The sequence below is a fragment of the Ailuropoda melanoleuca genome, chromosome 10 (genome assembly GCF_002007445.2).
Source record: "Ailuropoda melanoleuca isolate Jingjing chromosome 10, ASM200744v2, whole genome shotgun sequence".
Taxonomy (NCBI): domain Eukaryota; kingdom Metazoa; phylum Chordata; class Mammalia; order Carnivora; family Ursidae; genus Ailuropoda; species Ailuropoda melanoleuca.
Genome location: NC_048227.1, coordinates 2855126 through 2876997, shown reverse-complemented (window position 1 = coordinate 2876997; position 21872 = coordinate 2855126). Strand labels below are relative to the sequence as shown.

The following is a 21872-nucleotide window of genomic DNA, read 5'->3' as shown; positions in this document are numbered from 1 at the left end:
AAAAAAAAAAAAAAAAAAAAAAAAAAAAGAGCACCAGGTAGCAGATTCCTTTACTAAAAACAAAATTCTAACTAACCCCTCTCTTTGAAGAACGTCCACAGTATCGCCTGGGACTCCACAGCCAGCTTTACTGTGAAATGTACCATTATTCCATTTACAAACAGGCGGTTGCACAGATCTTTCCGAGAACACGTGGACTAGCTGAGGGGTGTGTGGAGACACTTCCTGGCCTTACCGCCCGGAAGAATGCAGCTAGAACGGTGTCTGTGTCGTGTAGCAACAGGGAGACTGAGTTACTGAGTGATGAATTTCCTTCTCATTGCCCCCGAGAGGCTTGGGCTCTTTATTTTTATTTCCAACACGCTCCAGGCAAACTCGGCGCTTCCTGCTCCCCAGCAAAGACCAGGCAACGGCACAGGAAAGCAAGCTTACCTCCTTGGAGGGTGTATTCGGTCACGGCCCTGCTGAAGACGCCCAGGCCCGCCCCGTTGTAGGCTGCCACCTGGATCTCGTACTGCGTCCAGATGATCAGCTCTGTCACCAGGCAGTAGTTGACCTCTGGGCTGGTGATGTTGCGCTGCTGGTGTTCTCCTGGCAAGCCGGCCAAGCGGTACCTGCAGCAGAGCGGGGAGAAACGGCTGGAACCAGGCATCAGGTGTACCCACACTCGCTCCGCACTTGGAGGGAAACGAAGTAAACAGATGAGAGTGAAGCCAGAGGTCAGCCCCGAACAACACGGCCTCCTAAGCCAACCGTCCCAAAACGGTGTCGTTGAGTCTCACAGCGATTATAAGCTCTGGGCTAAACAGAACTGACATCTCCACGGTGTGACCGTTAAGGAAAAGTGATGGCTTTTTAAGTGTAACTCGTCTGGGGAGCACAGTGACTCAGTACCAAAAATTTCAAACATGATTTCTGTCAGGGTGTTGCCATAAATGACACCTTGGGAGCAATGCTCCCCTCTTGTGGCTCTGAAATGTGGGAGAAGTGGAGGAGCAGGCATCCTGCTGCCTCTAGGTCTCCCCTTGCATCTGGGGTTCTAGGTCTGTTCACGCGGGTCCCAGCACCAGAACGAGCGGCTCTAAACGGTGTTCCCACTTCTCCAATACCAGTCCAAAGCTATGTAGGACAAGCTGCTTTGTAGGGGAGCTTTGCGGATGAAATGGGTGAAGGGGTTAACTGTATGCTGACGGGCTGTGGCCCAGACTTACCGGGTGATTGCTCTGCAGTGTATACAAAGTGAATTATTACGGTGTACACCTGACACTAACACAGTGTTATAGACCAATTTTGTCTCAATCTTAAAAAAGGAAATGTGTAGAATAAACAGAATAATTCAACCCCCCCAAGACATAAATTTAAAGTTGTATTTATTTTAAAAAGTGACATACATGCCACTGGACTTAGAAAATATATACATTATGAAATTGCTGTGTGTACTATGAAAGGACTTTTGTAGCATTATTTAGAAGAGCAAATGTGTTTCCTGATTTTGTCTGTAGAAGTGGATTGGTTCCCCAGGGTCCAGCAAGGGGCATGTGCTGGGAGGACCTGCCTTGGTCATCCTGCAGCTTCGAAAATACCGAAATCCTGTCCAAGAAGCAGCTCTTGCCTTGGGAAGATACGGCCTCGTTGAGTGGAAAAGGGTGAAGATGGAGGGGACCCTGAGCGAGAGGACCCTTGATGGCAGGCTGGGGTCCGGCTCCTCACTTACACTGAGCACCACTGCGGGCTGCTCTGTTCCCCGTGCCATCCTGGGCAGATTGCCTGGGCACAAAGGGGAAGGCTGTGTCAGGCTGCTGCCATCAGAAAAAAGAACAACCCCCCCCCCCGATTCAGTCCTTTCCGTGGAAAATAGCCCTCCAAAGAGAATGACAGCTACAAATACAGTACGGAAGCACAGAGAAGGCAGTCAACGGTTCTTCGTGAAAGTCCAGGTTTTGTGAGGGCTGTCTCTCAGTTCCTCTTACTACAGACCGTTTGCACAGGCAAGGCCTGTGTGGTGGGAAGTCCATGATCAAGAGCGGGCAGCACTGGAAGAGCAAGAAGGCTCCAGGCCTCCTGCCCCCTCCTGCCTGAAAGCAGCAGCAGCTCGGGGGGCTTGAGGCGTGGGGACGGATGTGCTCCTCTGTGATGGGCAAAAGCGAAAGTGAACGCCTCACCCTGCATGTTTGCTTCATATCCCATCCACTTCTGACACCTACTGACTTGATGTTCCTAGCCTGCACCAAGCAGGTGTGGGTGCACTTCCTGGGGGGGGTGAGGTTCGTTTGTATGACGTCATGGTCTTCAAGGCAGCCCAGAGGGAGAGAGACAATCAGACATCTGGAAGAACGCAAGGCTCGGCCCCACACCCACAGTGGTGCCAGGATTGCCTGGCATATGAATGGTGCCCAGGATCACTTACAACCAATATGGCGCGTACTGGGCATGATCGCTTCAGAAGAGCTCCTTAGTGTGGACCCATCACCACACAATACACATTCCAAGGAAAGGCAAAGAAGTTAGCTCCAGAAGGCTCAGGCCAGGAAGACTGACGCACTGGGGGGCCTCAAGCAAAGTCTTAATGCCTCTGAGCCCTGGTTTTTAACTCCCCAAAATGACATCATCATAATGGCCTTTCACGGGGTTGTCACAAGAATAAAATGAAACAATGGGTGCCAAAGAGCCGTACAATGTAAAGCCCCCTGTAAATATTTCTGGTTTGGAAACAATGCTCGTCTAGGAAGTATGCTAAGCTAAGACACTAAGCCTGCATGAGCCGTATCCTCTCCTAAATCCCTGTTCATATGATCGTGCAAAACAAACCACAGGATTCATGTCTTGGAAACGGGCTACCCTCCTTTCTGTGGCAGGCAGGTTGGTCCATTCTGACCTGTGGCTCAGGGCGCTTCTGTAATATTCACAGGATGTCTGGGAAGGTCACAGTTAATAACAAAAGTGCAGGGCATCGTCCTCTGACTGGTGGGATACGTTGCCCGGGAGACTGTCGCAGACAGAACAAGACAATTTTTTCATATGGAAATAAACAGGAGAATGTTTTTAAAGGACATAACCCCTATGCTCCTCTCAAAGAAGCACCCTGCCCATTATTATAAATATTTTATTACTGCGCACACATCCTAACTACTTCTTATGGCCAGAGCCACGACGGTGATTTATTTCTATTTTGTTCTTCCGTGGATTCTTCTGTGCGTCTGACACAGACACTTGAGCCCTGGAGGATACACACTTGCAAACAGAGCTGATTTGCAGACCGGAGGATTATTCGGAAATGTTTCCAAGCAAATTCATTTTGGCATGGGTCTTTAATTTCTGAAAACTTTGATATTCACAGGGCTTGGGTAGTGCACCCTCATTTTAGGACTTTCTTGATTTAAACCCCCACAAATACAGATGCCCTCTTTCCCAGCACTCGACTCCACTGACACCATCATACAAAATCCTTTTAACGGTGGTAATCCCACAAAATAGAGAAACGTGCAGTTCCTGATGGGGTCTTGTAACATCAGAGAGATTTTATTATTAAAGTCCTCGCCTGGAGCTTGGTTCTGCGGGTTGACTTTTAAAGTCCTTACTTGGTAGCTGGAGCCCAAGGAACCTTCTCTGTGTGCTCAAGAAGAGATGGAGGCAGCCGGGATGACAAGCGTGTGTAGGGCTGGGCGGGGAGGGCAAGGAAATTATTTTCATTAGCTGATGAGCATGGGACATGGGGGACAGCTGGAGTGAGAGGTGAGCAGCAGAAACAGATAGGAAATCTGGGTGTACATGCAGTGGGAAGCTGCAGCCTGTTTTTGGGAGGAAACTGGGAACTGCCCCAGGCCCACAGCTGCCCCCTACCCGAAGGGGCCAGTTCAGAGTCTCTTGTTGAAAGGGGGAGGACACTGGGGGCAGAGTGACCAAAGGGGCCCCAAGTGCTGAATCCAGCTCTCCAGCCCCCATGTGCCCCAAGGGATGGCCGCATTTAAACCCCTTTAGGTGGATAATGATCTAGCTTGTGTTTAGACGATAATTCACATGCCTGAGGAAGACTTGAGAAGAGAAGTGAAGTGGTTGTGATGGGCTAATATGACATGCATATGGATAAGGGTGTGTTAAACAATGAGTGGATGATTACATCAATAGATGCTGGAAGGAGCGGTCCTCCATATGCAAAGAGCACAGAGCTAAAGACGCCACATTTTTGTAACTTCTTACATTTGTCTAAGACATTACATTTGGCCCCTTTCGACCTCTGTTAACCCCGTATTTGCTGATCACAAGCTCAGCACGGGCACGGGCTGGGCACTGGGAGGATAGTAGTGACAGACACCCACAGTTCTTGGCCCATAAGGCTGGGGAGGGAGACAAAGAGCAGGTCCATGAATGAATATGTCTGTGGCTGTACCGTCTGTTAGAAGAGATTTCGTAAATACCCTTAAAACTGCTGTACTTTTTCCTGTTCACTACTTGTATCAACAAACCACTGCAATTATCACATTTGGTGCAATTTCAAGATTAGCAGTAGTTTTGGCAAACAGATTTCTTCTCTCCAACCCAGCAAAGTTCTTGCAGAGTCCTCTCAACATTCTTAGAAGCCTGACTGCCCCTTATAAGGCACAGAAAGCAAACTGGCCACCCTTGGGCCATGAAGGAACCTTCTCTGTGTGCTCAAGAAGAGATGGAGGCAGCCGGGATGACAAGCATGTGTAGGGCCTATGGAGGTGTGAATTTGGCCTGTCCTGTGTTTTAAAACGTCCTGACTTCATTTCCAATGTTTAAAAACTGTGAGATCGCATGTAAAAAGCTAGATTTTTAAAAATTTCATTGAAATACTAGAAAACCTGGCAATACTGAACAACGCAGGAGCTAGCCTGGTAACAACTCGCCAATAATGAAATCAATTGCAATATTATTAATTATAAATTATTCTATTAACAATGCATGCCCGTGGTAAAAACTAAAACAGAAAGAAAAGATTTAGAATGACTAGCACACCTTGACACCAACTCATAATATCGCCCCCTTCATTCTTCTACCAAAATGCAACCATTGATACATATGTGGACATGCTATAGTTGGATATACAGAGGCTGCCCCTGCAAGGCCGCCCACGATCGGTTATTTGCCACAGTCCCCACTGCTCCCTAGAGACTGACACCAGCCTGATTCTGTTGATTATTATTGGGCTCCTATAGACCTTTGAGTTTGTGACCCCAGCAAAATAGGTCCCTGACTCTTTATAATGACAGTCTAAAAATGCCCAACATGGGCTACTTACCTGAGGATGTACCCACGCAGCACCCCGTTGTGCTCTGTTTCTGGGGGTGGCTGCCACTGGACCATGATGGACTGATTGGTACGCCCACTGGCCACGATATTCTTTGGGGGGGCACTGGGTGGTTCTTCGGGTAACATCAACCTAGAAATAAAATACGGGGAGGGAAAGAGAGATCAGCATCCGAGACAAACAGTCCCCATTTGCATTCTCTGTCTGGCTGACTCTGGAGCCTATTTACCAAAATCAAGTGATGAATAAAGCAAAGCACACAGCTGATCAAACTCAGAGGACATGCATGAAATAGGTACAGCAAATCAACATAATAGAGAATCAGTTCAGCCAGCAAGCAGGAAGACACAGGAGGTGACCTTATTCTGTCTGGATAACCCACAGCTTCTCCACTCCGGGAAAGGATTACAAGCCTGAGTGAGCCAGGCCGCTGGCCCACAGCCTGAGACACCTTCCAAATTGTTTTTCTCTTTGCCCCTTTCAATATTTCTCATACCAAACTCCCACATTTCGAAAAAAGTCATTTAAATCTCAACTCTTCCACGATTTTGGCCCAGCGAATGCTCAGGTTGGCTGGGAAGGGCACACTGAAATGGGGTGAAGCCACTGTCCGAGGTCATGTCGGAATGGGCTTCCATGGCAGCTGCCCCAGCAGGAGCGTCAGGACCATTCAAGAACACACCTCACCCTGCCAGATGCTCGCTTGTCAAGACGGCAGCACGAGCTCCTGTCCTACTGGCAGTCCGGGTGGCAGAGGGTGCAAAAACATGGTCAGCGCCTCACCTTGTGGATACAGAGGGCTGTGCTCTCAGGAACGCCTTGTGTTGGCGCAGCCAGAGCACCACAGAAGTCAGAGGAACTTCCCTCAGAGCAATGAAGGAAAACCCAGCTAGTCCAACACACGAGTGACCATGTTTCTCTCTTCGTTCTAGTCTTCCCTGCGCACGTTTTTGCTGGTACCACTACGGGACGGAGGTTGATTCCTTCGACCGCCCTCCTCCTAACTGGACACTCGGTCTTGCTTTCGGGCCCAAGTTGCCCCTCGCCACCACTGCGGGCCGCGCGATCACACACCTGCTTGTCTCTGCGCTGTACTGGCCCTTGCCCACTTGATTCACGGCACACACCCGGAATTGATAGGTGCGAGCTGGAGTCAGGCCACGCACGGCGACGCCTGTCATCTCGGGGCCGACGTTTGACAGATGTACTTTCCACGGAGAGTCTGAAAGAATGAGCAAAAGGAATTCAAAACCATACAAGCACATGTCTGAATAATAATAAGGGAATGCAAAGTATATTTCCATAATTTCTCTCATTTGCTTTCCTGGGCGGATGGAGTGGTTATCCCCATTCCACAGAAGTGGAAACCAAAGCTCATGAACCACGTGGCTAGCTGCTGGTAGCCACTGGGCCTGGCATTAAACTCGAAGACCTCCCGTCATCCTTACACTGCTGTCAACAAGTAAAGCAGCTTTTCCTTCAACCTGCATATGGCAGTTTGAACGGAATCAAAATATTCCTCGTTCCCGCTTTCCCTGTCAGCTCACACGGTGAGGCAGATTGCAGATTTGTCTCCCAGAAAAGGATGCCGCACATGTCACCAAATGATAAATAAAAACTATATTCATTAACATTTTAATAAAAGAGGAAATGAGCATGATAAAGACAGATGGGCTGTGCATTTTGCAACCCATCTGCGTGGCGGCCCATTACAGCACCGCACCCCTCAGTGGCTTTGGCTGGAGACAGACGTAATGAAATTCGCAGCTAGTTTAGAATATCTTTGCACCCAGCTTTCCGGCAGGTGTGGAAGAGCGATGCTGTCAGCCAAATGGGCCCCCGCCTGCAAGGCCTCAGAGGATTCTACTGGGCTCTAACACCTTAGCGGGTTTGTTTTTTTTTTTTTCCTTTTTTGGTGCAGAGTTGAAACACGCTTTCTGGCCCGATCATTTTCTAGAATGATGCGCTGGAATGAACAAGACCTGGCAATGACTTTGAACACCCACTGTCACTTCTCATTTGGAATCATCATGATCGCCTGAACTGCATTTTCAAGTTTCCAGTGACGGGAACTTGGGGGAAGGCTTTTGTGGAAATCAAACCGTCTCCTTCCTTGGAAGTGGTGCCCAAATCCCTTTCACCCCCATTGAAGATGGTCAGAAAGAGGAGAGGCATGATGTTCACTATGGCGTTGGGCAGCGATCGGATTGCAGATGCCGCTGGCGGCAGCCACCCCCCTCCCCCTCCGCCCCGAAACACTGCCACTTCGGCAAAAACCTAAAGACGTAACTATGAGGAGTCACAAGTCTATGCTGGGAGCTCATCGGAAATGCACGCTGCTTCCTTAGGAGTCACCAAGAAGTAGCCACGAGCTGCTCCAAAATGAAATGAGACTCTCAAGGGCAACGTGTGTTGGCTCTCACGCTGAGCCGTCTACCACGAAGCTGGAGTTTGTTAGCTGGATTCCTCGACAAAAAGTTATGCCGCTCTGGAGCAGGATGCCAGTTGGGCTACAAAGGCTGAATCTTTTTAATTATTTCAAATAAAGCTGCTTCCAAAAATGTTTTTCTGGGAATGCAGTCCTCAGCACCAGCTGGGCATTTCAGTGTTCTTGGCTTTTGATTTTCAGTGATACAGGTAATCTACGGTCGATGAGGATCCCCGCTCTTTATATTTCCTTAAAAGTGCAACGTGTGCATCCCCAGTGAGCTACGGAAAAACCCACACTGATTTCTCTTTTTTGCATTGGGAGTCTGAGACCCTTCTAGAAGCATCAGACAGCTCATGGTGGTCTGGTCTCCTAAGCAGGCTCGCTTACAGGGAAGAGCCATTTGTCCACATGGACGATGCAAGAGCCTTCCCTCACACTGTAACTGGTTGGTGGAGAGCAGCGCCTCTCCCTGCCAAGCTGCACTCCAGCAGAGCTAGTTTTCCTTCTGAAGACAACAGATACAGACTAGTCACAGTTGATAGGCTCTTCCTCTGATAGTTGTTCACTTTTCTTTAAGCTTCTTCTATAAGGGTGTGGGGGGGGGCAAGTCAAAACCACAGGGAGAGCCACCTCACAACCATGGGGACGGCTACTATAAAGAAAGCAGAAATGGCATGCGCGGGCGAGGGTGTAGAGAAGCTGGAACACTCGTGCGCTGCTGGTGGGGATGTGAAATAATGCGGCTGCTGCAGAAAACAATATGGCGGCTCCTCAAGAAACTAAAAATAGAACACCACGTGATCCGGCAGTTCTACTTCAAAATATTTACCGCAGTGAACTGAAAGGAGGGCTGCAAAGAGATACTTGTCATGAACCCGTGTCCATGGATGGATGGACAGATGAACAAAATGTGGTCTATCCCTACAATGAAATATTATTCAGCTTTGAAAGAGAAGATATTGACACATACCCCAACAAGGTCAAACCTTGAAAATAAGGCAGTCACAAGAGGACAGGTAGTGTAGGATTCCACTGATGTGAGGTCCCTGGAGGAGTCAGATCCGCACACACAGAGGCGAATGGCAGCTGCCAGGTGTGGGGGGGTGGGGAGGATGGGGAGTCATGTTTAATGGATACAAGGTTTCAGTTTTGCCAGAAGAGAAGAAGTCTGGAGATTGGTGGCACAATAAGAATGTACTAAACACCACTTAACTGTACATGTAAAAATGGTTAAGATGGTAGACTTGATGTGTATATTACAATGAAACACTTTTTTCAATGGGGAAGAAAAAAATGGGGCAATAACACAGAACTCCCGAGACTCGTCACTGGTCTGAAGTAAGAGAAGTGTGCTGACACATCCAGCACAGAGCCTGGCCCACGGTGGGTACCTGTGTTGGATGGGCCTGTCCCCCTCCCACTGCCCTCCTCCCTCTGCACCTCCCCACCCCGTTCTGGGCCGTGGACAACCTGCCTGGCAGGCCTGGGCTCTTTCTTACTCACTAAGTGATGGCCCAGGGCTATCTCATTCTTCATCCAAAGGTTATTGCTCCTCTAGTGGGGGCAGGTCTACACCACCTCCCTCTCTGGGCTCCGCAACTCCCTTGCCTCTGTGTCCTGAGTCAGCCAGCTCCAGCCCCGGTTTCCCGGGGTCTCTATCCGCCCACACCTGGGCAGACCTTCCCTTTGTAGACTCCCTCCTTGACTGTTCTAAGTGGGAACCCTGTGGGGACCCTGACTGACGCAGTGCTCAATAAAACTTCTCTTCCGTCTCTCTCTTCCTGCAGACCTCAGTGTCTAAGTGAATGGCTCACCTACTCAGTCATGTACAGAGTCCGAGGTCAGAAAAAGGCAAACTCAAAAGGAAAGTGGTCGAGTCCGCTGATGGAGACAATGAATGTCAGCCCTAAGGGGGCAGAGAGAGCCCCATGCCGCCTCACCCACCCCATGCACCCTCCCTCCCAGATTCCGCCAGGTGGGCTCACCGGCTCTCTCAGAGTGTTAACAGCTCTTCCAAGTGTGTAACCCGAGCAGCAGGATCTGTGGCCCGGCCCGTCTGACTTAGCAACAGGGCCTATTAACCTGCCCTGAACCTGGGGGCTCGGCTCAGTCCTCCGGATGCATCCACAGAACTCTTTATTTATTCTTTTCCCTCTCCCTCCTAGAAGATAAAAGGTCTGGCAGGAAGAGAGACTAAACTGAAAACTAATACAAATGAACCCGATCCATCTCATGGGCACTCTGATTTGTACTTAAAAAAAAAAAAAAAGTGATTTGGGAAGGATTTGCTCCCTCACAAGACTCTGGACTTCGAGCTTGCTGAGAACTGTTAAAATGTAAATAGCAGGTCTGTCCCTGACAATCCATAAGCAAATCCCTTTAAAAGATACTCCTCCTGGTCCTCAGAAAGGAGGGCTCCACGATGCTCATCGGAGGGGCTGGGACGTAGAAGATTCTTTTGATGAAGGAAACCATCCCATACAAGTTTCAATAGCTTTTTTCCTCCCCTTCAGGGATGCCTCTTGCTCTTCTGATCTAGAAGCCTAAGGAATTTTGGTCTTCCCCAGTCAGGCTATTAAACAAACCTCTGCTCCACACGGGCATCACTAATCTTTCTATTAGCTTCAGTGCCCAGAATCTGCGAGGAGTTAATCACTCCTTTGCTCTGTCTTTTGGTGAAAAAGCCGGTGGTTTTCAATCGTCACAAATGTACTGGAAGCTTTTTTTTCCAATAAAAAAGAGCCTTACCACGTTCTCAATTAAGGGTATCCAAGGAAAGAAAAGACTTTTTCAAGGAAAATTTTCATTGCCAGAGGGACCATAATTACTACTGACACCTGACGTCTGCACGGCATGTTGCAGTCTGGACGCGCATGCACAGCCATAACCTTAACGCGAATACTTGGGGAGGAGGTGTTATCTCCTCTTGTGAGGATGAGGAAACCAAGACTTAGGGATAAACAACGCCCCCTGGCCTTACAGGCCACCACTTCCCAGACTTGGGGGCGGATCGAACATCACTAAAAGATGGGCCTCTAGTGTCTCCCTGGGTGGTGCAGTGGGAAATACCGAGCAACACCCAGGTACCACTGACATTCACACACACACACACACACACACACGCACACACACACGCATGCACGTGATCCAAGAGAACACACAAAACCAAAAGCTGATGCAAATTCATTCTGGTCTCTGGGCAATTAAAGAGATGCAGGAACAATTAAATGAGGAAGCAATCGGCATGGGACATTCTGTAGGACAGAATGTTCTGGACTCTGTACCAGACAAGAACAGGGAAAGGGACGTGGTGCTCTTATCGATGAAGAGACAGAACCGTCAAACCAATGATGGACCTTGTTTGGATCTGGATTCAAAAGAGTCAACCACGAAAAGTCAATTTTTACAAAAGCATTTGAAGAGGACACAAAGAAATGGAAAGACATTCCATGCTCATGGATTGGGAGAATATATATCATTAAAATGTCTATGCTACCCAAAGCAATCTACACATTTAATGCAATCTTACCAAAAGGCGAACAGCATTTTTCGCAGAGCTGGGACAAATATTCCTAAAATTTGATGGAACCACAAAAGACCCCGAATAGCCAAAGTGATCCTGATAAAGAAAAGCAAAGCTGGAGGCATCACAATTCTGGACTTCAAGCTCTATTACAAAGCTGTAATCATCAAGATAGTACAGTGCTGGCACAAGAACAGACACATAGATCAATGGAACAGAACAGAATGCCCAGAAACGGGCCCACAACTATATGGGCAACTAATCTTCAACAAAGCAGGAAAGAGTTTCCAATGGGAAAAAGACAGTTTCTTGAGCAAAAGGTATTGGGAAAACTGAACAGCAACATGCAAAAGAATGAAACTGAATCACTTTCTTACACCATACACAAAAATAAATTCAGAATGGATTAAGGAGCTAAATGAGAGACAGGAAACCATTAAAATCCTAGAGGAGAACACAGGCAGTAACCTCTCTGAAATCGGCCACAGCAACTTCTTTCTAGATATGTCTCCTGAGGCAAGGGAAACAAGACAAAAAATAAACTATCGAGACTTCATCAAAATAAAAAGCTTCTGCACAGCGAAGGAAACAATCAACAAAACTAAAAGGCTATATGCACCCCAATGTTCATAGCAGCATTGTCCACAATAGCTAAACGTGGAAGGAGCCAAGATGCCCTTCAACAGATCTAGATTAAGAAGATGTGGTCCATATATACAATGGAATATTACTCAGCTATCAGAAAGAACGAATTCTCAACATTTGCTGCAACATGGACGGCACTGGAGGAGATAATGCTAAGTGAAATAAGTCAAGCAGAGAAAGACAATTATCATATGATTTCTCTCATCTATGGAACATAAGAACTAGGATGATCGGTAGGGGAAGAAAGGGAATCTGATAAAGGGTTAGTATCCAAAATATATAAAGAACTTATAAAACTCACCCAAAAAACAAGTAGTCCAGTTAAAAAAATGGGCAGAAGACATGAATAGACATTTTTCCAAAGAAGACATCTAGATGGCCAACAGACATATGAAAAGTTGCTCAACATTGCTCATGATCAAGGAAATGCAAATCAAAAGTGGAATGAGATATCACCTCACACCACTCACAATGCTAAAATAAATCATCTCCGATGATGCGGAGAAAGGGGAACACTTGCGCACTGTTGGTAGGAATGCAAACTGGTACGGCCACTCTGGAAAACAGTATGGAGGATCCTCAAAAAGTTAAAAATAGAAATAATATGATCTAATCATTGTACTGCTAGGTATTTACTTAAAGGATACAAAAATACAGATTCAAAGGGGCACCTGCACCCTGATGCTTATACCAGCAATGTCCACAATAGCCAAACCACAAAAGAGCCCAGATGTCCATCGACTGATGAATGGGTAGACAAGAAGTGGTATGTACATTCAATGGAATTTTGTTCAGCCATGAAAATGAATGAAATCTTGCCATTTGCATTATGCTGAGTGAAGTAAGTCAGTCAGAGAAAGACAAATACCGTATGATTTCATTCCTATGTGGAATTTAAGAAACAAAACAAATAATCATGGGTGGGGGCAGCGGGAGAGAAAAACCAAGAAGCACTCTTAACTATAGAGAACAAACTGGAGGTTGCTGGAGGGGAGGTGAGTCGGGGGATGGGGTAACTGGGTGATGGGCATTAAGGAAGGGCACGTGTCCTGATGGGCACCGGGGGTCATATGTAAGTGATCGATCACTAAATTCTATACCTGAAACTAATATTACACCATATGTTAACTAAGCGGAATTTAAATAAACACATAAAAAAAGCAATTAGGGTCATTTAAATGTGGACTGGGTATAAAATGATACTAAGGATTACCATTAATTTTGTGGTGTGTGATGTCATTTAGTTGAACTCTTTACTGAATCACTTAAGGTTGAAATGACATATCATCTGGGATTTCCTTAAAAATACTCTAGCAAAACAAAACAAAACAAAACAAAACAAAAGGTGGGGACTTAAGAAACCAATATGGTGATATGTCGATGATATCAAAACTGAAAGCTGGATTACCCTCAACGTTTGTATGTGTGTCGCACTTTCCATAATAAAAAGTTTCTAGGAAGTGACTGTTTTATTATAACTTTGCCAGCATTGAGCATTGTGACCGTCTTAAATCATACGTTTAGTAGATGAAAAATGCGATTTCACTGAAGCTTTGCCTTGTATTTTTTATATGAATGAGAATGAACAATCTTGCATTAAAACAACTTCGCCTGCATTACAGAGCAAGTTAAGTGGAAAATGAAAGATGCACATTTATTATTTTCTTAATTCTGATTCCACTGCTGCTTTGGCTACAACCGTCTGTGTACTGTGTCTCCTAAAATATAAGCTTTAGGTTATGATAATAATAATATACATAATAAATAACACCCGTTTCATAGTCACTCCCAAGATAAACTCCGTCAAATCGATTTTACTCACTGTTAGATCCTTCGCATCTAGAAGAGTGCCTGACATAGAAACAGGGGCTCCATCAATATTTGCTCAGAGAAAGACCTGCCATGTCCCGGGCACTTGGGGTGACTTCATATGTACATAGTTAACCTTCACAATAACCTCGTGGCAGGTATGATTATCCTCATGTTCATATGAGAAAAGGAGACACAGAGGGACAGAATCACGGATCATGGTCTGATCTTTCCACCTGGGTAGAAACGTCCACATAAAGGCAACTTTGTTCTTTCGACTTCGCATCACTGGTCACAGCTAGTAGTCAAGCTCACACGTCAAGGGCTTGGTCACAGAGATGACCCAGAAGCAGAGTTCTGCTCTTGGCCCAAAGCCTCTGAGAGTCTCAGCCTGCCACACTCGTGAGAGGCTCTCCTTCCCCACGTGGGCTGTTTAGACACTGAATGTAAGACTCTGGGCATCTTAAGAAGGTACCGCACAGTCATGACAGGTGAGAATCTAAGCCTGGCCACAAATTAAGTTGCACTTCCCGACAGTTAAAACGCCTCTTCAGCATCAGCAGCCGTAAGTCATGTTGATGGCACATGCCCCTGATATGAAGGGATGGGAACGGCACTCTGCTTCTGCATTCTTCCTTTTAGAACTCCAGAATGCTGGTCTAATCGTCAGAAAAACATCTCCAAATCCCAACCTAGTGACGTCCTGCAAAGCACCTGGCCGGGACTCCTCAAAACTGTTAAGGTCGACAAACACAGAACATCTGAGAAACTGTCCTGCCAAGAGGAGCCTAAGGAAACACGATGGCTAATGTGGTGCGGTGTCCCAGATGGGATCCTGGGACACAGAAAAGATAGTCATGAAGAACTGCGCGAATGTGAATAAAGCATGGACTTCAGTTAATAATAAATATGTCGATATTGGTTCATTCATTGTGACAAATGTACCACATGGATGGAGGATGTTCATAAGCGGGGAAACTGGGTGTGGGGCTTTTGGAAATTCTCTGCCTTCAAAATAACTCTGCAAACGTGAAACTGTTCTAAAGTAAATCAGAAGAGAAGAAAAGGCCTGTCAGTTAGTGGCTCAGTGTGGGCCGGGAAGGAGAGGGACAAGTTGGGGCACGGAGGGGGACCGGCATTGGGAGGCCCTGTGTGCTCTGCGGGAGAGGAGAACGGAGCTGGGCATGTGAGTTCGCACAGGGACGCACAGACAGCAGGCTCAGAGCTGCTGCAGAGCTGAGGTTCAAGCCACTGCGACCATTCCTGACGCTGGAGCCCCGGATGATGCACTGTCCCACTGTCCCAGACGCGGCTCACTTCATCTCTCAGTGTTCGGGGGCCTGCTGTCTGTGGCGTGGCGCAGCTGTAAACAGTAGTCTCTGAGTGCCCTCAGGGTAGGAGGTTAGCGTCCACTCTGGAAGGCGTAAGGACCGAGGGTCCTTGAGCTCTTGGCCCGCATCTGCACTGGCCCTGCCCGAGGCCCCGCGGAGGCCCTTCCAGTTCTGAATAGTTTTCCTTTAATGAGAGCTCCAAAACGACACCAGCCATCCAAAACCTGAGTCCACCCACAAAACCGCACACCCACGAATTAATGCGAGAAGGTTAAAAAAATTTATATATATATTCATATATACATATATATTTATATAATATATGAATCCTCCCAATGCAGGTCCCACTCTGTGTGCCCCAATAATATATGAAATATGCATTAATTATTATTAATTATATATATACACATACATATGTATATATATAAAACACATCACAAAAATACATACTCATCAACAAAAACTTGGAAAATAGAGTACGAGAAAAAAAGAAACAAAACAGGCATAGGTCATTCTACTGCTTTTTAAAAACCATTTTCATGATTTTTCCAGTGCTCTGGGCAATTGTTTTCAAGTTTTTCGGAGATCACTCTGATCTACATTCCAGCGTCCAGCTCACTGAGTCACGGAAATTAATTTGGTGGGATGATCACCGTTTGCTTCTCAACTTCCAAGTGCCCTGAATGTCCAATTGTCACGAGACCCGAGAAAGGCGGTTTCAAAGCCCAGACAACAAATCGTGTCCACCTCTGCACAGTTCTGCTGCTCGGGCAGACAGCTAATCCCTGCCCCGAGCCCCTCGTCCACATCAGGCCGGAGCGGGGACTCAAGAGGCAGCCTGGCGGCGCTACAGACAGGTGTCTCTCGGTTCATTCAAAGCTCACCTGGACATTCAAAGAGAAGCGCAGATTATAACTAGTTCTGCGAAGGGTAAAGAAGACTCTGGTTACAAAGTGTTACGAGACAGAGAGGACTTGACTTTGTAGTGTCACTGCAGGGTCATGCTTGGAGGGTAGACGGCACACTGGTAGGATGGGCTGGGCTCAAGACACTGGACGACAAGGTCCTCAGGATGGACCTGATGCCATCGAGTCATCACACGTATCTAGAATGAGTGAACCGAAGCACAGGTTTGGGAGAATGCTGTGACTCGACCCTGGGAGAGAAGCCTGAGATCACGGGAGGGACGCCACAACCCACGGAACTTCCCTGGCCTGGGAGGGGTAGACAGCAGGGGGCTATTCCCTACAAAGCCCTGAGGAGCAGATGGTTAAAGTACGGTTTAGCGTCCACCACTTGGGAAGGGCTTTCTCTGCTGGAGATGTCATCAGAGCAATGAGAAAGTTCTCAGGGCCAGAGGGAAAAGGCACCAAGCATGACCTTCAAAGTTAAAAACGAAAGCGCTGAGCATCTGGGGAATAAATGAACCTCCCTCCCCCCACTAGAGAACGGGGTCAAAGCAATGCCAGGAATAGGCTTCAGGGCCTTAAACTCTTCACATCCAAGGGACTGGGAGCTCCGCATTGTGGATAAGATCCCAAATGTGCCCGGGGCTTGGGTCCACAAAGGGACACACACTCCCAGTCAGGGTGTGGGCACTGAATTGGAGAGAAACCAGGGGGTTGGGAACAGGGATTGGAAGAATCCAGAAGCATAGGGGAACGGGTCTGTGGGCAGGAGCCATATCATGATGGGGGGTGTACGCCCCACACAACGGGTGAAACCTTGGAGACCAGGGACCTTGGCATGCAGGTGGCAGGGTAGAAGCAGCTGGCCCTCTCTGCATCGAAGCTTCCCCAGCCTCAGGGCAGACGCATCACAGGGGCCACTCTGTATCCGCACCGAGTGCTCACAACAGGCAAAGCTGGGCAGGAATTTACACCAGCGTGTGTGATGGGCTTGGAAAGGGCCCGCCACAGGTGAGCACCAGCAAGGGCTGTGGGAGCGACCTCAGGCTCCCGGCCCACCCCCATGTCTTGCCGGAGGGCAGGGACCCGAGAGGGAGAGAACCCCCCAGCCCTCCACAGGCCCATGGCTCAGCAAGGTAACAAAGATGAGTAAGTGTCTGTGACACACTCCGTCTTCCCACATGGATTTTAAAATGGGAGCAAATGCCATTAATGTGAGGTTCAATATGCAAAAGCCTCCAGAAAAATGAGCTGAGACATAAAATACTTCCTAACAACTCTGAGGCTATTAGTAGATACCTGTGTGAGCTATGTTTCAAAGACAGCATTAAAACGATTTGAAGCATAAAGAACAAAGTCTCTGCAATTTTGGTAAGCAAAACAGCACAAAGCCCGTCAGCTTTTAAGCACATAAGAGCAAGTGGGGATGAAGACGTTGAACACATTGTGCAGAGCCAGTCAGGAGAGGCTTTCACTCAGGAGCAAATGAGCTCGTGGAGAGCGGGGTGAGAGACAGCTGCCGGGCCCTGGCTGAGAAGACGCTGGGAGCGCAGAAGAAAGAGCTGAGCCACACGTAGCTTAGAGATTATCCCTGTGAAGGAAGAGCAACCCTTCCTGCCTCCCCGAAAATGCTGGGAGGGGGCTCCGGAGAGGCCCCGGGCCCCACAGAGTGCTCCCCAAAAGCTTGTCGTAGACCAGCCACTGATAGAAGATGCCCTGCTCAAGAAAGCTGTGGCCACGACAATGTTCTATGCTTGAGGAAAGACACAGGCCTGTGGGAAATTGCCACCTGGACCCCAAAACATCACCTCGGACTCAGCATGTTCCAGCCAGGTTAGCTGATGATCCGTCCAGAACAACACCGCTCAGTGGACTGGCAGTTCCCAGGCCCAGCCCCTGGGCTTCCAGTCCTCTCTGGCCCCCATCCTTCCAGGGAATTAAATCACCAATTCAGAATAAGAGCCTTCCTGCCAGGACAAAGCTGCCTGCAGCCCCGCGGGTCCTTCTGCCAGGTTCAAGTTGCTCTCTCGAGGCATTGCTCAGTGACCTTATACAGCCCTCTGTGGCTCAGGACTGTGGTCTGGCTTCATGTGTATGTATGTGTGCATGTGTGGACAGAGAGAAGGAGAGAGGGAAAGAGAGCTCTGGTGCTTTTAAATAAGATTTAAACACCTAAAGTGAAAATACACATAGAATTGGATATAAAATGAAAATAAAAAACAAACCCAAAATCACTCAGGAGGAGAAGACAGTGCTGAGCCCCTGGGAAGACTTGGGTAGTCCAGCAACGCACTCAGTTCAGCTCTGGGTTTCCTGGAGACCAAAGGGAAAAGTGACGTGCTGGATGGCAGAGTTTGAAAAGGAAGCTGCTAGGTCGCTCGGGAGAAACAGGTGTCTTGGTGGCAGAGGCGTCCACCTCCAGCCAAGATACAGCAAGACACACAGAAGGACCTCACATTTCTTCTAGCGCGTCTTCAGAAAAGAACAAGTATGGTATTAACTTAACTTATGGAAGACAGTGTTCCTTTCCAAGTTAAGGAAAAATACATTAACATGGAGCTTGAGGCTCCAGAATCTGGCGTCATGATGGTGACCAAATCCCTCGGAGTGTCACCTCCGAAAGCCGCGTGGAGGGTGGGTCTTTAGGAATTCGCCTCAGGGCTGTGGAGTCAAGGATGTTCACAGGAGGAAGCTGTAGGGTATTGCTAAGTGGAATATTGTTATTTTAGGAATAATTGGCTTAGAAGAAATTTCCACAGATATTCTAAAAATCGTAAGAACCACAAATGGGATGAATGTACTAGATCATGAAGAACTTGTTTCAAATCAAGATCCTGTTCATTTGTATGAAGTTCAGGAACAGGCTGCATGGGGAAAGAGGCCTGCCGAGTGCTTGTCCTTGAAGGAGGAACACGGACTGAGAAGGGCCACAGGGGAACCTCCCGGCGGGTGGAAGCGTTACAGACCTTACTTGAGATAGGAGCTATGTGGTGCATGTGTATTTGTAAAAACTCACTTGAGATCTCTGCATTTCATGATATGCAAATCATATATCAGTAAGCAACAAAAAATCAGTATCATATGTAACAGTAAACCCCTGGTAGACGTTCCACTGAGATCAGAGGATGAACAAGAGATTCACTACTATGCTGATTATTCTTTTAAATCATTCTGGCCAACCCTGTTAAGTTAAAAAAAAGAAAAGAAAAGAATAACTTTATTATTTGGAGACGATATGATTGTCTACCTCAAAAACTTAAGAGGATCAACTGGAAAATCATTAGAATAATAAAAGAATATGGAAAGTGTCTGGACAGAAGACAAACACCTGAACATCAGGACTGTCATTGTATCCCAACAATGGTGAGCTAGCTGTGAGATGGGATAGAGAGAAAATCCTCTTCCCAGTAGCAAGAGGACAGAATCTTAGCACAAGTTTCACAGAAGTGCAGAGCCTGTGGGTGTAAGCCTACAAACTCCCTACGTGATGTAAAAAAGGAGCTAATGAAATGGAGAAGGTGAAAGATAGAATCTCCAAGAAGTCAGTTCTCATAAAACTCATCATAGGTTTAACACCACTAAAAAGTCAGTGGGACTATTTTTGAAAGCTGACAAAATAACTCCAATTTTCTTCCCAGAAGAATAAACAAGTGAGAAGAACTAGCAGAATTCTGGAAAGATGAAGGAACTTGCTTTGTCAGTTATTAAAACACATTTCAGAACTAAAACAATTAAAAATAGAGCCCCGGGGGCGCCTGGGTGGCACAGCGGTTAAGCATCTGCCTTCAGCTCAGGGCGTGATCCCGGCGATATGGGATCGAGCCCCACGTCAGGCTCCTCCGCTATGAGCCTGCTTCTTCCTCTCCCATCCCCCTGCTTGTGTTCCCTCTCTCGCTGGCTGTCTCTATCTCTGTCTAATAAATAAATAAAAAATCTTTAAAAAAAAAAAAAAAAAAAATAGAGCCCCGGCAGAAAAACAGACGATGAATCAATGGGTCCAAATAAACCCCAAACAGACCTTTATAGAAACAGGTCCCCTTAATGTATTAGAAAAGGAAAAAAAATCCATAAATAAATGGATTATTCAGTGAATTATGTTGGGAAAATGAGGGTCATTTGGAAAAAATAAAAATCATATGTCAGAATTTCCATCTAAATTTCAGACGAATTTAAGAGTTAAATGCATGAAAAAGTAAAGCTTGAAAACAAGAGGAAAACTTGCAAGAACTTGTATTTTATGTTTGTGTTGAACTATCCAACCAAACATACAAGTAATAAAAGAAATCACAGAGGAAAATATCAACAGATTTAACTACGTAAAAACCAAATACTTGTGTATGTCAAAAGTAATACACAAAAATTAAGAGTAAAAAGCAAACTGAAAGAATACGTGTTGCACACGACAGAAAAAAACCCTAAGGCTCTGATAAAAAACTAGAGGAAAGGAAACTGACAGATCATAGAGAGGAAGTACAGAAAGCCACGGAACTCGGAAAATGTGCTCAGCAGGACCAGTAATCAAAGAAATGCAAAGTAAAAATCTTCCGAATGGAAACATAGGAGAGTGTCTTTGCAAACTTGGGAGGAGGAAAAATACTCTTACCAGTTTCCTTTTTGATATTTGCATGTGTTGGTGCCCTGCCTTCGCTGTGCCCTCAGGGCCTGGTTTGCCTACTGGGTAATTCAGTGCTGCTGGAGCAGAAGCCCTGAGACAGCACCCCCAACCCCCCGGAGAAGATGACCTGGGACAGCGCCCGACCCCCAGAGGGGGAGACCTGGGACAACACCCCGCCAGAGCAGGAGACCTGGAAACAGCGTCCCCTAGAAGGGGAGACAGGGGACACTGCTGGGAGGAGATGCTACAGGAAGTTGACTAGAAATGGAGGGGGTGGGGAGAGAAGCACCGGCTACTCGGTGTGTGCAGGGATCCACACTCAAAGCCTCGTTGCTAAAGCATAACAGGCAAAGCAGTGAGTGGCTGGAGATAAATCTGGAGAGGCAGGTGGCAGTTGGACGATGAATAGCACTACGTACCACGCTAATCAGCCTAGAATCTATTCTTTAAGCAATGAAATGTCTATGGTGGAATCAAGGCTGGCCGTGTGGCTAGAAGGCGGGCTAGGGACCAGTCTGCAGGCCGTGTGGAGCCCTACGCGCTCTGGGGGAGCTGAAGGAGATCACGGACAAATGCGGGGCCCCTGAGGGGCCTCTGAGGGGTTTCTAGCTGGGGGGGGTTCCACTCAGGCACATGTGCATTTCAAGTGTGCCTGCTGACAGGTCGAGGAGGGCAGAGTTTGGGAGGCTAACTGGAAGGACTTGCGTGGTGGGGTGGCAGCCAGTCGGGGACAGAGGCTGCAGGAACGGAGAAGGGCAAGGGGTTGGAGAAACATTTATGAGGTAAACCTTACTATTTGTGGGGGACAGAGTCAAAACCATGTCTGGGTTTCTATCTTGAGATGGAGCAACTTCGGGGGAAACATGATGAGTTCTGACAGTTTGAGTTTGCTGAGCCTGTGGGACAGCTGGGCATGGATGTCTGGGGGGCATCTGGTCACGTGAATCTGGAGTCCAGGGCCGAGGTCTAGGTTGCAAACACATTTTATGGAACAGCCAGCACATGGGTGACAGGTGAGTTCGGAGGCGGCACGGGGCTGCTAGCGGGGGGCACAGAGGAGGTGAAGACCTGTGGGTGCGAGCAAAGCAAGGAATGCCAGCATTTTAGGGGAGGAGAGGAAATGAAGTGTCCAGGCGAGTCACAGGGAATGGCCTGAGGGACAGAAGAAGAAGGGGTAAGAAGCAAGAGGGAGGCGGGAGTCCAGCCAAGGGAATATGTTGCTCGGGTAGTGGGAGATCAAGACCTTGGGCTGCACAGGAAGACCATGACCGCTCACTGCACCTGTCCTTCAGCATGGGAGGCTCTGGCCTCCACTGAGAAGAGCAGATGGACGGAGTGGCT

General features: G+C 47.5%; 1 protein-coding gene across 7 annotated transcripts in view; it reads right to left on the bottom strand.

Annotated features, from left to right (window-relative positions):
* Positions 1–21872, bottom strand: part of SDK1 (sidekick cell adhesion molecule 1) — an 867584-nt gene that overhangs the window by 192436 nt on the left and 653276 nt on the right. For all 7 annotated transcript variants that reach the window (XM_034669743.1, XM_034669739.1, XM_034669740.1 and 4 more), the window contains 3 exons: positions 6344–6491; positions 5261–5401; positions 433–614 (listed from right to left, as the gene is read on the bottom strand). In XM_034669743.1, the coding sequence (XP_034525634.1) occupies positions 433–614; positions 5261–5401; positions 6344–6491 (471 nt within the window). The remainder of the gene's footprint in view (positions 1–432; positions 615–5260; positions 5402–6343; positions 6492–21872) is intronic.